This window comes from Anomalospiza imberbis, chromosome 1 (assembly GCF_031753505.1).
Source record: "Anomalospiza imberbis isolate Cuckoo-Finch-1a 21T00152 chromosome 1, ASM3175350v1, whole genome shotgun sequence".
NCBI classification, from domain to species: domain Eukaryota; kingdom Metazoa; phylum Chordata; class Aves; order Passeriformes; family Viduidae; genus Anomalospiza; species Anomalospiza imberbis.
Window position 1 is genome coordinate 138733944 of NC_089681.1, and position 13636 is coordinate 138747579.

Consider the following 13636-nt stretch of genomic DNA (forward strand, 5'->3'; position numbering starts at 1 on the left):
AAAAACCTCCACCCCTGAGCCTTTCAGGCCATTAAACAGAATTCACAGACTGCAGTTACTTCCACTGCAGTTACAGCCACAATAAAAGATAAAACCTAGGGAAAAAAGCCAAAGTACACCTGTCAAACAAGGAGAAGCACAAAAGAGGTACACTAGTGAAAACAAAAATATATGCATTAGCCATAACACAATGAAACATTTAGAAATAAACAAAATAAAAGAGCTGCATTACTGCCTTCTTTCTTAAAGCATGAAATAGAAACAGGTTTTTCATTGTTACAAAAAAATTTGACAAATCCACATTAAATTAGTGGTTTAAATTCGCCAACCTATCTCTGAAGCTTTGATATTTTTTTTCAACTGACAGCGCTGAAACGCATTAATTTATAGTATCCAAATGTTTAAAGAGAGCATATTCAATCATATTAAAAGCAGGCCTTATTTTGCTGAAAATACAAGCTGAAGGCAGGTACTCTACAGCTGGAGATACAAGACCCATATGCTACTGCCACGTCTGATCCTGCTGCAACAGGAACCAGAGAAACTGAACCAGATTACTATGGACAGATGTCATGAACAAAAATAACTTAGGGAAGTGTTCCATGCAGCACATTTCTGCTCAAGAAGACAGCAGTAGTAGCCAGCTTCTCTTGCCATTTCAGAATGCATTTGAGTTGCTCTAGTCCGGCTTTTGCTGGATACCAGAAAGCTACATGGCACTTAGGAATCAAACATGTTCTTCAGTAATAACTATGACATTTTACTCCATCTCCAACTTTGTTTTCATGCACCGAGAAATACAGATATACACCAAATACATGAATGTATAAAAATATATATAACTGTATGTATATAGAATTACATATAGTTTTAAGTACACTAAACTATAATTACATATAGTTTTAACTCCACTAAACTTGTATTTGCAAATCTGATCAACTGCTTCATACTTAAGTGAGACTGTTTTATTTCCTCTCCTGCTATCCTCACACCCATTCCCAACCAGCTGAGCAAGGAATATACTGTTCCAATTCATGGTGTCTTGTTTGCTGTCAGTTCCAATATTTGACTAATAAAACAGAAATGATCATGTGAGAGAAAGTTTCTGTGTACCTAAACTTAAGGAATTGGTGAAAACTTTAACTCTTTCACGCATTCCCTTTCATGTCTCCTTGGTATGAAACAGCATGAGGCCAGATTTGATCAGGGCCCAAGCAAGTCTTGAGGTGAACTGAGGGAAGAAAGTGTTCTCAAATAAAAGTGACATTACCATATATATGAATAAATTTCAGAGAAAATAAGATTTTTCAACTATTCTTTAAAGTTTGGTTGCTGTGGGGAAAAGGAAGGTGTTGTGGAGGTCAAGGCAAAGAATAAAAACCAACTTTTTCTTTTTAAGATATTTCAGAATGAAATTAAAGATTGCACCTTTTTTTTTCCTAGTACTTGACAATCTGTAAAAAAGAATTAATTGAGTGAAAGAGTAAAAACTACAATCATAGAATCACAGAATGGCTTGGGTTGGAAGGGACCTTAAAGATCACCTATAGCTCCAACCCCTCTGCCATGGACAGGGACACCTTTCACTAGCCCAGGTTGCTCAGAGCCCCATCCAACATGGCCTTGATGGGACACAACTTCTTAAGCAACTAGTTTCAGTGCCTCGCTGTCCTCCTAATGGAAAATTTCCTTCTTGTATCTAATCTAAACCTATTCTCTGTCAGTTTAAAGCCATACCCCCTTGTCCTATCACTACATGATCTTGTAAAAGGTCCCTTAAAAATCCTTACCTTCCTAAAAGTATTCTGAAACTGAATTTGCATTTTTGGCTCCATAGTGGTGAAATTATTTTTTGGTATAGAGTTTCACATTGCTTATGTCATGGGCTTGAGAAATACCAGAAGTTACTGAGAAATAAAGGGGTCATTTACCCTGTGAACAACCAGAGGGCTCTGGAACTAACTGGGAACAATGGTTAGGCAGACACAGCTAACCAGCACATACAACCAGAAGACCTTCACGGACTTGTAAACCAGACAGTCTTTTCCATTTATTTGATTTATCACTCTAACTTACTAGAGCCCAAGTAAAACTCAACAGATACTACCAAAAGCAAAATTTTAGCAGGCTTCATACATTCCTCCATTTTTAGGTGCTGAAACCCAGAGAAGTTTACAGAACTATTTCTCTAACACCTACTTGAACACACCTAATTCTATGCCCTTATTAATCCCTGCTACAGGGATTTATAATGGTTTCCCAGAAACAATGTCTCTTGCTTCATCTTCAGAATGAGCTGTGATGCTATAGCACTACAGTTTGCTCCCTAGTGCTGTTTATAGGAAATGAGGTGCTGTCCACACAAAAATAATTGTACTTCTTTGGCACATCACACTTTCAAAATGTAATTCCAGGGAATATTAATTTATGCTAGAAGGTGACAAAGATCACCCTGGAATTCCTTCTTGCCTTATATTCAAAAGAAAGAGATGAAGCCAGCTTTGAGAGAAATAATTTGAGCCCAGACAGAAGAGCCTTCAACCAACAAAAAGTCTCTGGAGTCTGCAAGATGAACTCAATGTTTTCCACTACCTTCTCTGAAGAGCCATAAAGGCACATTAGATCAGGACTATTAATACCCCTGGTATCTGTGACGGGTTCTGCCGTACAGGTTTCTTGGCACTGTTGCTGCCTTACCCTTGGTGCCAGACCTGCTGTCTGCTACTTTTTATGCACGTCCTGGCAGGTGCACAGAGCACTCCAGCCCCTCCACAGCTCTGTCAAGCACACAGGAACACAACTGGAAGTTGCTAAATAAATTGACTATGCCAGATTGCAACCTTCTTGGTTGATCTTCCCCTTCTCAGAAGTGAAGGTTTAACCAGTGGGAAACAACATCCCACAGCAGATACTGAAGAAGATATTAAAAATGCCAAAAGGTGTGGAAGAATATCTCTGTCTGCAGCTACTCCATCCCCTACCAGGCCCTTCCCTCCTTCCCTATAGTGCATCCCTCTCTCCCAACAGACTTTCTTCTCCTCTATGTATCCTGCTAAACAGGTTTCAGTCTAACTAATTATCCTGCTGATATGAAACTGCAAGAGGATCTTGATCTTCCAGGTACATGCAGAATCATTAACATATTCAAAGAATAAACCATCTCTCTTATAAAAACGCCATTACAAACAAACAAAAACAAAAAGCAGAGAACTTGCTCTAAAGAAACATCACAATTACAATTTCAAACTGCGAACAGTTAACTCTGGTAACAAATATGCTTCCAGTCTACCATTACTGGCAAATTATTTACCTAATTGGTGAACAAATTGAACTAGTTAAGCTGTTCAGAGACTAAAATCAACACAAATTTTAATAAGAAACATCATATATTAAAATTTCATGTACCCAACATTTTACAAGATGTTCACTATTAAGATTTCTAATCCAACTTCTTTTGCTGAGACAACAGTTTCATTAACTGCCACAGTGCAAATCTAATGATGCATGGAAATATGCCTCGACAACATCAAACAAGCAGAACTGACACAGGAGGTGCCTTCAAATTTGGGAACTGACTTTCCCTTTCAACACAGGCTGACACAGAGACAGCAGCTCACTTCATCCAAACTAATACTGTATCTTCTGGGAGGAAAACAGCAATGGAAAGAATGCTGGCATTAAATGTGCAGATGAAAGAATAGAAAGACCAAAGTTAGATTTTTTCTCATGGAACGTATAACTAATTTGCAGATAATTATGAGGCATAAAAATAGTTAATAACTCACATTTGGGAGGAGGTTGAGGGTTTCTTTAATACTCTGTGATAATAATTTAAGCTCCTTTTAAACTAAGAATGGGTTTGAATAAAGAATATTTGGAGTATGCTATGATTTGGCAATGCCGAACTTCAGATATCAGTAAGGGATTTGTGGGTGAAGATCAGCCCCAGGACACCAGGGATTGGATTATAAACCTTCCCCTCCATTCACACGGTACAGTGCAACAAAGCCTGGGCTGTGTCTAATAGCAAATTTCATTTTGAAGCTCTTCTGTATAAAGCAAATTCTGGTTTTATGTCCTATTGCTGTAAAATAGAAAATTTGTACATTTTTGTTCAATGCACAAATTCGGTATTTTTATGGCACGTTGCATAAAGAAAAAAATGAGGTAATAAAGCTACATATGCACTACCCTACATATGAGCTTGCTGCTGTATTTCCAATTTCCATATTAAAGATGCATTTTCTGTATACATCTGATGATACTTCTTTGAAAATTTCAGGCATATATAAAGACATGAAGTGACTGCTAGGTAATTTGAATTTCAGACCTTTAAACCTCTGTGACTACCAGCTTATTAATAAATTAAGAATTAAATAAATAAATTTAAAACAACCACAAATTGGAACTACTAAGTGTCTTAAAAAGCCAAAGATAAAAAGCAATATAAATAGACACTAAATAAATATAATACTGTCTTAAAGTTTAAAATTAATATGTTTTATGGTGTTAAAAATAACAAGCATTTAAAAGTGCAGTGCCAAAACTGATCCACATTTGGCTACTATGTAGTATTATTGATGGATTTCAATGGCAGAGTGTTTATCAAAATAATACTAATTAAAATAACTCTGTTGGTATCAGTTGTGAAGAACAGCAGCACTCCATATACTATAGGAATGTGTTTATGAACTCAAAAATGAAATTATTTTCAGGTGTCCATTTTAGTCTAAATGCAGGGTTTTTTGAAGCAGAAGGAATCCTACAGAAATGTAGTCAGCATACTGCTGGTGCTTCTATCATGCTTAAAGAGCCTATGTCAGGTAAGAATACACTTCTTTGTAACAGCTTGGAGTAGCATGAAGATTAGACTGATATAGTAATATATATATATACACACATATATATTACCTGTTCTTGCCTCTCCAGCCACTTGTCCACCATGGGATGACTGGCACTTAACGATGAACGAGCATTGTCTCTCTGAAACTGGTTAGACCAGCTACTAGTATCTCGTGGTAGGCTTCTGTAGTTTTCATCTTTCTAGTTTAAAAGAAACAAAAAAGTGTCTTATAAAAAACAACCAGTCCTTGCACATTAACAATGCAGCTGGTTATGAAACGAATACAAAAGGAAGACTGGACCCAAGGACAGCGCGATTGCTCGGCCACTCAAGAGCAAGGAGCTCCTGTTCCTTAATGCCAGGGACACCCAAATAAAGCCTTGGTGGAGTTGTAGATCTTCCACCCATTCATGCTTCCCTTCCTCTTTTCCAGCCTCAAACTCTAGTGCACAGATTCCCAAGTACATACTCAGCAAGGCTTTCGGAGCATCACCCTCCTCAGCTCAATGCACCAAATGAGCCCATTCAGTGACCACTATGGCCACTACATAATTTTCCTAAATCTCTGTATGTAATCCATTTTACAATCAAAGCAGTCTCACTGCTCCAGGTACTGTCTTTAAAACCAGAACAGCATGCTGTAGAGTTCAAAACCTGAATTTATTATTTCACATAATAATGCTTTGCCTGGTTTGCCTGAAGGTACAAATACAGTCACATTTGTAGAACAGCAGCAGATGGAGATTGTGCTGACAGAGATACAATGATCCTACTGAGACTGATAATTTTTCTCTTTTTTTTTTTTAATTGATGAATTTGTCTGCACATCTTTACTACAAGCTGTACAAATTCTTCAGCTTCTAATGGTTATTAGTCCTTACCCAGTCTGATCACTAAAAGCCAACAAAAGCACATAGGCAGATTCTTAGTGATGGGAGTTACCTTTAGCCTAAAGTCAGCGTTACCAATAGCTTACATAGCTTAGTTCCTTCCAACTGAAATAAAACATGGAGCTAAAATTCTGCTTAGCTTTTCAAAAGAGAATTAAAAATATACTGTATATATATATATATATATATATATATATATATATATATGTATATATATATATATATGTATGTATGTATACTTCCTTTAGAAGCAGAGTATTTTTTCCAGTCAATGTTTGTCCATCTTCATGCCAAATCAGATAATTTAGAGAGAGTATCTATTTTTAAAACAGGATTGTAGTCCTACGTATTTTCTAATATTACCACTTTTAGGAATCTCAAAGCCCTCTAAAATAATAAGCAAACACCAGTGCACTTTTGCAGCTAAAAGTTATTATTTTCTTTATTTATAGCACACAGCAGATTTTTGACCCCCCCTTAAATCAATACTTCATTCCATCAGCATGAGTATTTCCTTTCCCTCTTTGCCATACTGATATTTCTTTGGCTTGGAACAATACTAGTCCAATATTCTAGATGCAGCATCAATTCCCTTACAACTGTCCTTCACAACTTTATTTCTTGTAAATAAATGACAGGCTTTCCTAAGAAATTCAGGTCTTGGTATAACTGTGAAATAGAGCAGTTTTCAAAAGCTTCCTGTGCAAGACCAATCTTTTACCAGGCATATCAAACCTAAGCTTTCTTAATTGACGATAACTTCTTTTCTTGAAAGATGCTGTAGTATAAAATAAAGTCTTCCATTTCAAGACACTCAAGCTTCAATTCATCCAACACAAGATAACCTTGTAAAAATATGTTTGCACAGGTAACCAGCCAAACAAATACCAATATTAATTACTTTACCCTGCCACAAATGAGCAAAAACTTTGTATCTTTCAACAACTGAAAAGAATCCAGTATTCCAGTGCTGCTTAACCACACAGCAAACTAGAAACCTGCTCAGTGTCTTGCTTAGAAAGGGGAAGTCAGCTTTGTACAGCAAATGTCATAAAAGCCAGGGAATGGTGTATACAAATTGATTTTTTTCCTGTTGCTTCTCTTATTCAATTCTTCTCTTCAGGAGATAGGGGTGGCACAGTTCCTATAAGCCAAAACAACAATTTCTCTTGTTCAAAGTGGTGGGCAGGTACAACAACAAAATCAGAATCTGACAAAGAAATAACGAAAAATCATTTTATGCACAAAACCACCCATACAGTTGGTGCGTGCATTACTGTCACCTAACAATAACCCACTACCTGACAGACCATCACCTAGTCTGAATGAACAGAAATTTCTTCCTATGAAACAAGATGTTTTCTGTATTTCTGTACTTTATAGAGAATTACAATTTTTATTGATTCCTGCTTACAATGTTCCATAGAAACTTTCTAAAAAGACATTTTTATTTATAAAACACAAAGACCTCTCTCCACACAGCATCCATTACACTTGCACAGGAGTGTTTAGCAAGAGCAAGAGAGAAGGAAAGATGTTCATCTAGGGATGTGTTGTTCTTCAATCATTTAATCACCAGGTCTCAGAATCACAATGAACAGCCACACTGCACAAAGTTTATATTGGAAATTTATGCTGTAAGAAGTCTCAAGTACCACAGCACTCAAGGTAAGTGAAATTACCTAAGCTAAGAGAGTTAAATTAGGCCTCGGTCTTGTGTATCTATACTAATGTCAAGAATTTTGCCAAAAGTTTATGCCTAATATTATCTGTGCTGACAGAAGAGTACATTTATCCCACCTAACAAAATATTTCTGCTTGTAGCCCACTTCTGTAGAAGATTGCCTTTCTCCTGCTAAGATTAAATCAGCTCATTGCACACAGAAGACATCCAAGTCACTCAGCAATTTTTTGTGACAGCAGAAAACAAAGCTGGAATGGTAGAGAGATGTGGTTTCTGTAACTCTTTTTGTTTCTCTGCACTTTCACCTCTCACTTTTCTTCAGAGGCTCAAAATAGTGCTATTATCAGATTGGAATAAAATACCAGCGCTGCAATCACACACACAGTCATGTTGGTGTTAGCCAAATAGTGAAATAAGAGAAGATCCACCAGGCACACACAAGCCCTCCACTCCTTTCTTTGTCACTGCTTTCTGGCAAACAGCCCTCCCTGTACCCCACGAGTGACACCACTGGGACAAGCACCAAGCTAGAGGAGGAGCAGAGGGATCAGCACCCTGCATTGCCACACACCATCCTTCTCACAGACATCTACACCACACAGCCTTAAGGTGCTCCTGGCTACCTGTAACCCCATGTTTGCAGGGGTTTCCATTACTGCTAGAGCTAAGTCAAAGATAGCTGTGCTAACAAACTACAGAGGCACAGGTGAAAAACATTGCAGCTTAGACATGGGTGTTTACTGAGCCAGCTGTGATGCTGCTATTTAAAATATACATTGTTTAGGGATTTTTTTTGTCAAATATTCAACTGCTAATCCAGAAAGCTGTACTTGTCTTCAGCATGATCTAGCTTTAGCACACATGCTCCTAACATCCAGCTGAGAAAGGTGTGTGTCACTTTTAGCTACAATACCATAAAGGAGAAGATTTCATGGTACAGAAGCCATCAGTGTCACCCAGGGAATTCCCATTTCTTCTGCAAATGCAGCTGTAAGCCCTCCTGGGACCAGGGCTGACATGCATCATCAGTTACAATTAAATGCCCTAATTTTTTAAAGATAAGTTTCTTTCCCAAACATCTTTGGGGACTATGGGCCATGTCAGCTTTATCATGTTTGAAATGGAAACTGATCAATACAATACTAAAACTGCCAAGTGATAATACCACCACTACACTTAACTGCAGCATTTTGGAGTAATTTTAATGAGGACACATAATCTAAAACTTTAAGATTTAGTTCAGCATGGGGTCCCTGTGGGGTTTTCCTGGAGGGTTTGGTGAAAGGGGACAGGAAGAATGAAGCAATTTTGCTATACTTTTAATTTCAGATTATTTGCAATATGTAACAAGAGTCTCATCAAAGACTCTGCAGCTTGTAGACAAAATTATGCATTAGAATGGTCTGTGTACTTCAATTACTAGCTGTCCTTGCACAAACTCACTTGTGGTTTTAACTTGCAGCTGTACCCCTGCAAATTCCCAGCATCACAACCAAACCAGTATGTTCTCCACCCAGTGTGGTGACAGTTCCACATCTGCTAAATCATTTGCTACTTTCCAAATAGTGAAGAAACTGTGTTTTTGCTTTGTTTCACCTCCTGAATGCCTCAAGTGTGGCAAATTTTGGTTGCTTATTTAAAGCAAAACTACACTAGACAGCATTACAATAGGGATAAAATACACTGAAGACCTCTTCAAAGTAATTCTATGAAAGACAAAAAATGCAAACCAAGTTTTCACTTAAATTATTTCTACAGCAAATAGCCCATGTGTACTTTAGGACAATCACTAAGAGAGGTCACTAAGAGAGTCACTAAGATTTTTTTCACTGATCATTTTTTGATATCCAGTCTTTTTCCTTGTATCCTATGCACTTTGGAAAAGGCTGCTTGTTCATTTGGCTCTAGTTCCTTGTGATGGCCTGAGACTGAGACAGGATTTGTGATGAGAGATGAAGAAAAAAACATTTGAGGTTGTAATTCCACCTGAAAGACTTTGGGCAAATTCATGTCTATAAGGGCAGTCATTGTTGAATCACTATACAGGTTACAAAGGTTGCTCTTCTTTCTTTTAATGCTCCATTATGACCATGTTAGACCCTGAACAATTTGGTGTCTCTCTCAGACAAGATGCTAAAAGCTGTAATTAATTACCAAAACATTCATACAGTTTATGTAAGTAACTCTGTCTGATGAAAACATCTGTTCATAAATGAAATAATATACACACAGATCCATTTTCCATGCTGTCTGATGGTCTAGCAAATAGATTCCTGGAGATTTTTATTTGGATGAGGTTTCGCAGCTGCTTTTTAACTGGATTTTAGACAAATATAGGATAAGACCAAATAGATTCCCATTTCTAAAAAAAAAAAAATAAAATAAACACAACCAAAGAACAAAGAAGGCAGCACAAATAATGTCTGCTTTAACGTGGAAAATACACTACATATATAAAATTTATTAACCCAATAGATGCATTGCATGAACAAAAATTCCATTTTAAAAAAAACCCTACTTACACAGATGTCAGATTTGGAACTGTTCTCTCTATTAACACAACATCTTGTAACAACAATTTCTCCCAAATGTCAGTAATTTACCTCCAAACTAATTGTACCACTTCCTATAACAATCCATATATCTTAGGAAACTGACACTACTGCTTGGGTGAGCTTCCTTTTATTCCTGGTAGGTTCAGTTTTCCAGGGTTGCTCTTCTCCTGATGTATACTGAAGAACATAACCCCAGAAGCTGCAATAATGCAGATACAGCCTAGCCATTTAGTGTGGAGAAGAAGGAATGAGTTACAGTCACCCAGTATCAGCAACCTTTGATCTGAGGCCACTCTCCAAGGAGTAAAGTAAAAGAGGACTCACACATTTATGAATTACCACGGTTTCATCCCTTCTATCAGCTCTGACCTGGAACATGGGTCATTTCCAACTGGTAAAAACTCATTTGCAGAAGATACAAATATAATAGTCTAATAAAGAACTTGCATGCCCTATGTATGGTGAAAATAATGAGAAGAATGACCACTCCATATTTATTTGGATATTTTCAGAATGACTAGACTCAGAAATGATCCTATATAGCTCCATGAAAGGAATTATTGCATTATGCTTCTAGAAGAGCTCATTAGATGCCAACAAGGAAAAAAGCAATTGAAAAGCCAGTGTTCTGCTTAAGTTCTATCACCTTTCAGAAATTTCCAGAGTTGTGCTACTCCAATTTATATATTCCATGTTACCCTTTGGCTGATAAGCAAGGCCTGACCTGAAAAAGAAACCAGTAACTATGGGCCATGATAATCAGACAGTTTCTGTGCAAGTGGTATTATATGTAAACATTCAGTGTCAAAGAATATGGGCTAAATTAAGAGCAAATTAAAAAACATGACTGCCCATCCAAAACATTCTGTTGATCTCTCTTATTTACAACACAAAAATGAACAATGTCATGACCTCTGCACGTTCACATGCAAAGCCAGAGGTTTCCAAACAGTGTGCGCTGTTATTTCTCAGATGGAGGGACAGGAAAGAAGCTGCTTCTTCCTTTCGCTCTTTACTTATTAATCTCCTAATAAAACCCCACAAGGGATAATACAAAACAACTCAAGTAACATACAGCAGTTTATATTCAGTAATTGTAATTCAGCAACTCTAAGTGTAACTAAAAAGACACGGCTTTCCATGGTTCCATTTTAGAGAAAAATAAATGAACCGGTTAAGTTAAAGTGTCATGAAGCTACAGTTTTGATTCCTCTATACATTACACTTAGAAAACCATTTCCCCTTCTATTTTTCATTCAAGTAATATTATCATTTCCTGTGCCACTTTAAAGGCATCTAAAGAGTTTTTTATGTATATCCACTTATACATAAATCTATATGGGTATTCGTTTAAATGCAATAATATAATTATGCACAGTCCTGCCATTTTCACCAGATATTTGCTTTTGTACCCAAATGTATATGTTATATGCCAATTTGGATTTAGAGAAAATATAATTTGTGAAGTTGTTTGTTTATTTAAAGTGTTGATATGATGCATTTGATTCCTTGGGAGAGCCAAGAAATTAAAGAAGGAAAAAAAAGCTGCTAATTAATTAATTTCAAATCAGCCTCTGAAAATAGGATTTAACTAATAGAATGGCAATATTAAATATAGTTGAGAAGCTAAGAGAAAAAGGAAACCAGGGGATATAGGAAACTTCATGACAACCTTATATTTAGATCTTGAAATGAAGAATATAAACCACCAGCAGCAGCCTTTTAAAAGTCGAGTAGATGCTTTTAGTTGGCCATACCACTGAAACGCTGCAACTGGCTGCCTGTATGTTTAGAAACTTGCATCTGATGTTCTGAAATGAAGAAAGGAGGCTGGGATATGAGGTAGCCAGTCTGTCTTCTCAACTAATGGAACTGATTTTCCCCTTTCTTCATTACATTGGGCAGCATGGAGAAGAGCAGGTTTTTAAGGTCAGAAGCTCAAAGGCAATGTCCCAGACCTGCTGTACCTTCACACACGCCCAGCTGGTCACTCTTCCCCGGTGGCACTCATACACCACTGCATCCTCCATATGGAATGATATGGACCATCAACTCCACTGGGCTCCCAGCAAAGCAGCCATCACTTCATCCAGCTTGCCAATTCACTTCAGACCTTGGCCAGAATTCCTCCCAGGGTCTGTGGAGAAAGGCCCAGAGAGGAACCAGGCAGGGGCTTGTAGCAGCGTTTCTCTTTTATCTGAGTTTACAGCAGCACACACACCCTCGGCTCCTTGCAGTCCCACTGCTCTTCCTCACACTGAAGAGCTTCCCTTCTTTCTTCATCTTATTGTTTTAGCTTTTGTCCACATTTGATTTACTTCACATGCTCAGCAGGCAATGGTCTTTAGCTGGACATCTGTACTCAAGAGCTGAAGAGCTCATTTATAAAGAGACAGTAAAACTGGATGGTAGCACACAATGATCATCTCATCAGGCTGTGTAACAAAACCACACTAAGAGACAGCTTCGGAATCAGTCATAACAGAAGTGCAAAAGGTGACTAGGAATTCCTGTATTTACTGGAGCTGATTTTCCCCACTAACTAAAGCTTAACATCTCCTCCCCAGCCTTACTACTCCTTTGCACAGATTGGTTCCACATATGAGTGAATTTTATTCTAATATTGCTTGGTTGTCTTGTCTTTATTCATTGCTAGATGAGATAAGTGAATTTAAAAATGCAACAAATTTAGCAAAGCACGATGAAATATTCACTGTTTAAAACTTGCAGGTTCTTGTCTGAACATTATTGGGAAGCACAGCCTGCAACCTTCTTTTTCTTGCTAGCTACACATTCAGCCAAAATCCAAACGTCCTTTGCACCAATACATAAACTTAATAATCAGAAAGCAAGACAGACAAATATTTTAATCTGCAAAAGCTCTTGAATGACAAATGTGTATATGGTTGCATGGTGTGGGTTACAACTAAATAGATGAAAGCAGGTCAAAACACAGATCCAGCTATTACCAAGAAAAATATTTGTGTTTCTAATCTTTGGAAATAAAAAAATCCACTAAACCTGAATATCTAATTGCTGGGTTTTTTTTTTAAACTAACTCAATCTTTTATCAACCTACTCTTTCAGGACCAGTCTTTCACCCTCAAACCAAGGGAGAGCTGCAAAAACATAAAAAATTAAAATCAATAGATACAAACACTTAAACATGGGAATTCACAAAGTACACCCTCACTTAGAAAAATGGCAGAGGAAAAGTCATCAATTATCCTATACCATGTACTTGAGACCTTTCTGTTTTCAGTAGCTTTCAGTGGCTCTCAGAGAGGTGCTGGACACTGCATTTACTGAAGTAGAAAGACAAACAACCTGTGCACACTCCACCACTCCTTTATCACGAGTAAGAGACTCGCTCACCCTGACCCTCCTCGGCACTCCCAGCTCATGATGCAGCACCGAGTCCCCTCAGCTATGGAGCAGACATTGCTCACCCAGACATTGCTCACCCATCACTCAGAGTGAGACATGGGATAGCACCGCACTGGGACACAAATACACACTCTTCCTACATTGCTGATGCAAAACAAAGGCAATGCGTTTAACAGACTTCTCAGCCTGAGAGCAGAAGCAGAAAAAACTCACCAGCTCTCAGATCTTGCACTAATGTCTTTAGGGGGCAGAGAGGAGATTTGACAGATGGGCATCC

At 37.7% G+C, this 13636-nt stretch overlaps 1 protein-coding gene across 17 annotated transcripts in view; it reads right to left on the bottom strand.

Annotated features, from left to right (window-relative positions):
- Positions 1–13636, bottom strand: part of PARD3 (par-3 family cell polarity regulator) — a 445891-nt gene that overhangs the window by 246100 nt on the left and 186155 nt on the right. For 12 of the 17 annotated variants that reach the window (XM_068173422.1, XM_068173528.1, XM_068173519.1 and 9 more), the window contains exon 5: positions 4912–5043. The exons of the other annotated variants lie outside the window; for them this stretch is intronic. In XM_068173422.1, coding sequence (XP_068029523.1) covers positions 4912–5043 — 132 coding nt within the window. The remainder of the gene's footprint in view (positions 1–4911; positions 5044–13636) is intronic. 17 annotated transcript variants of the gene reach the window in all.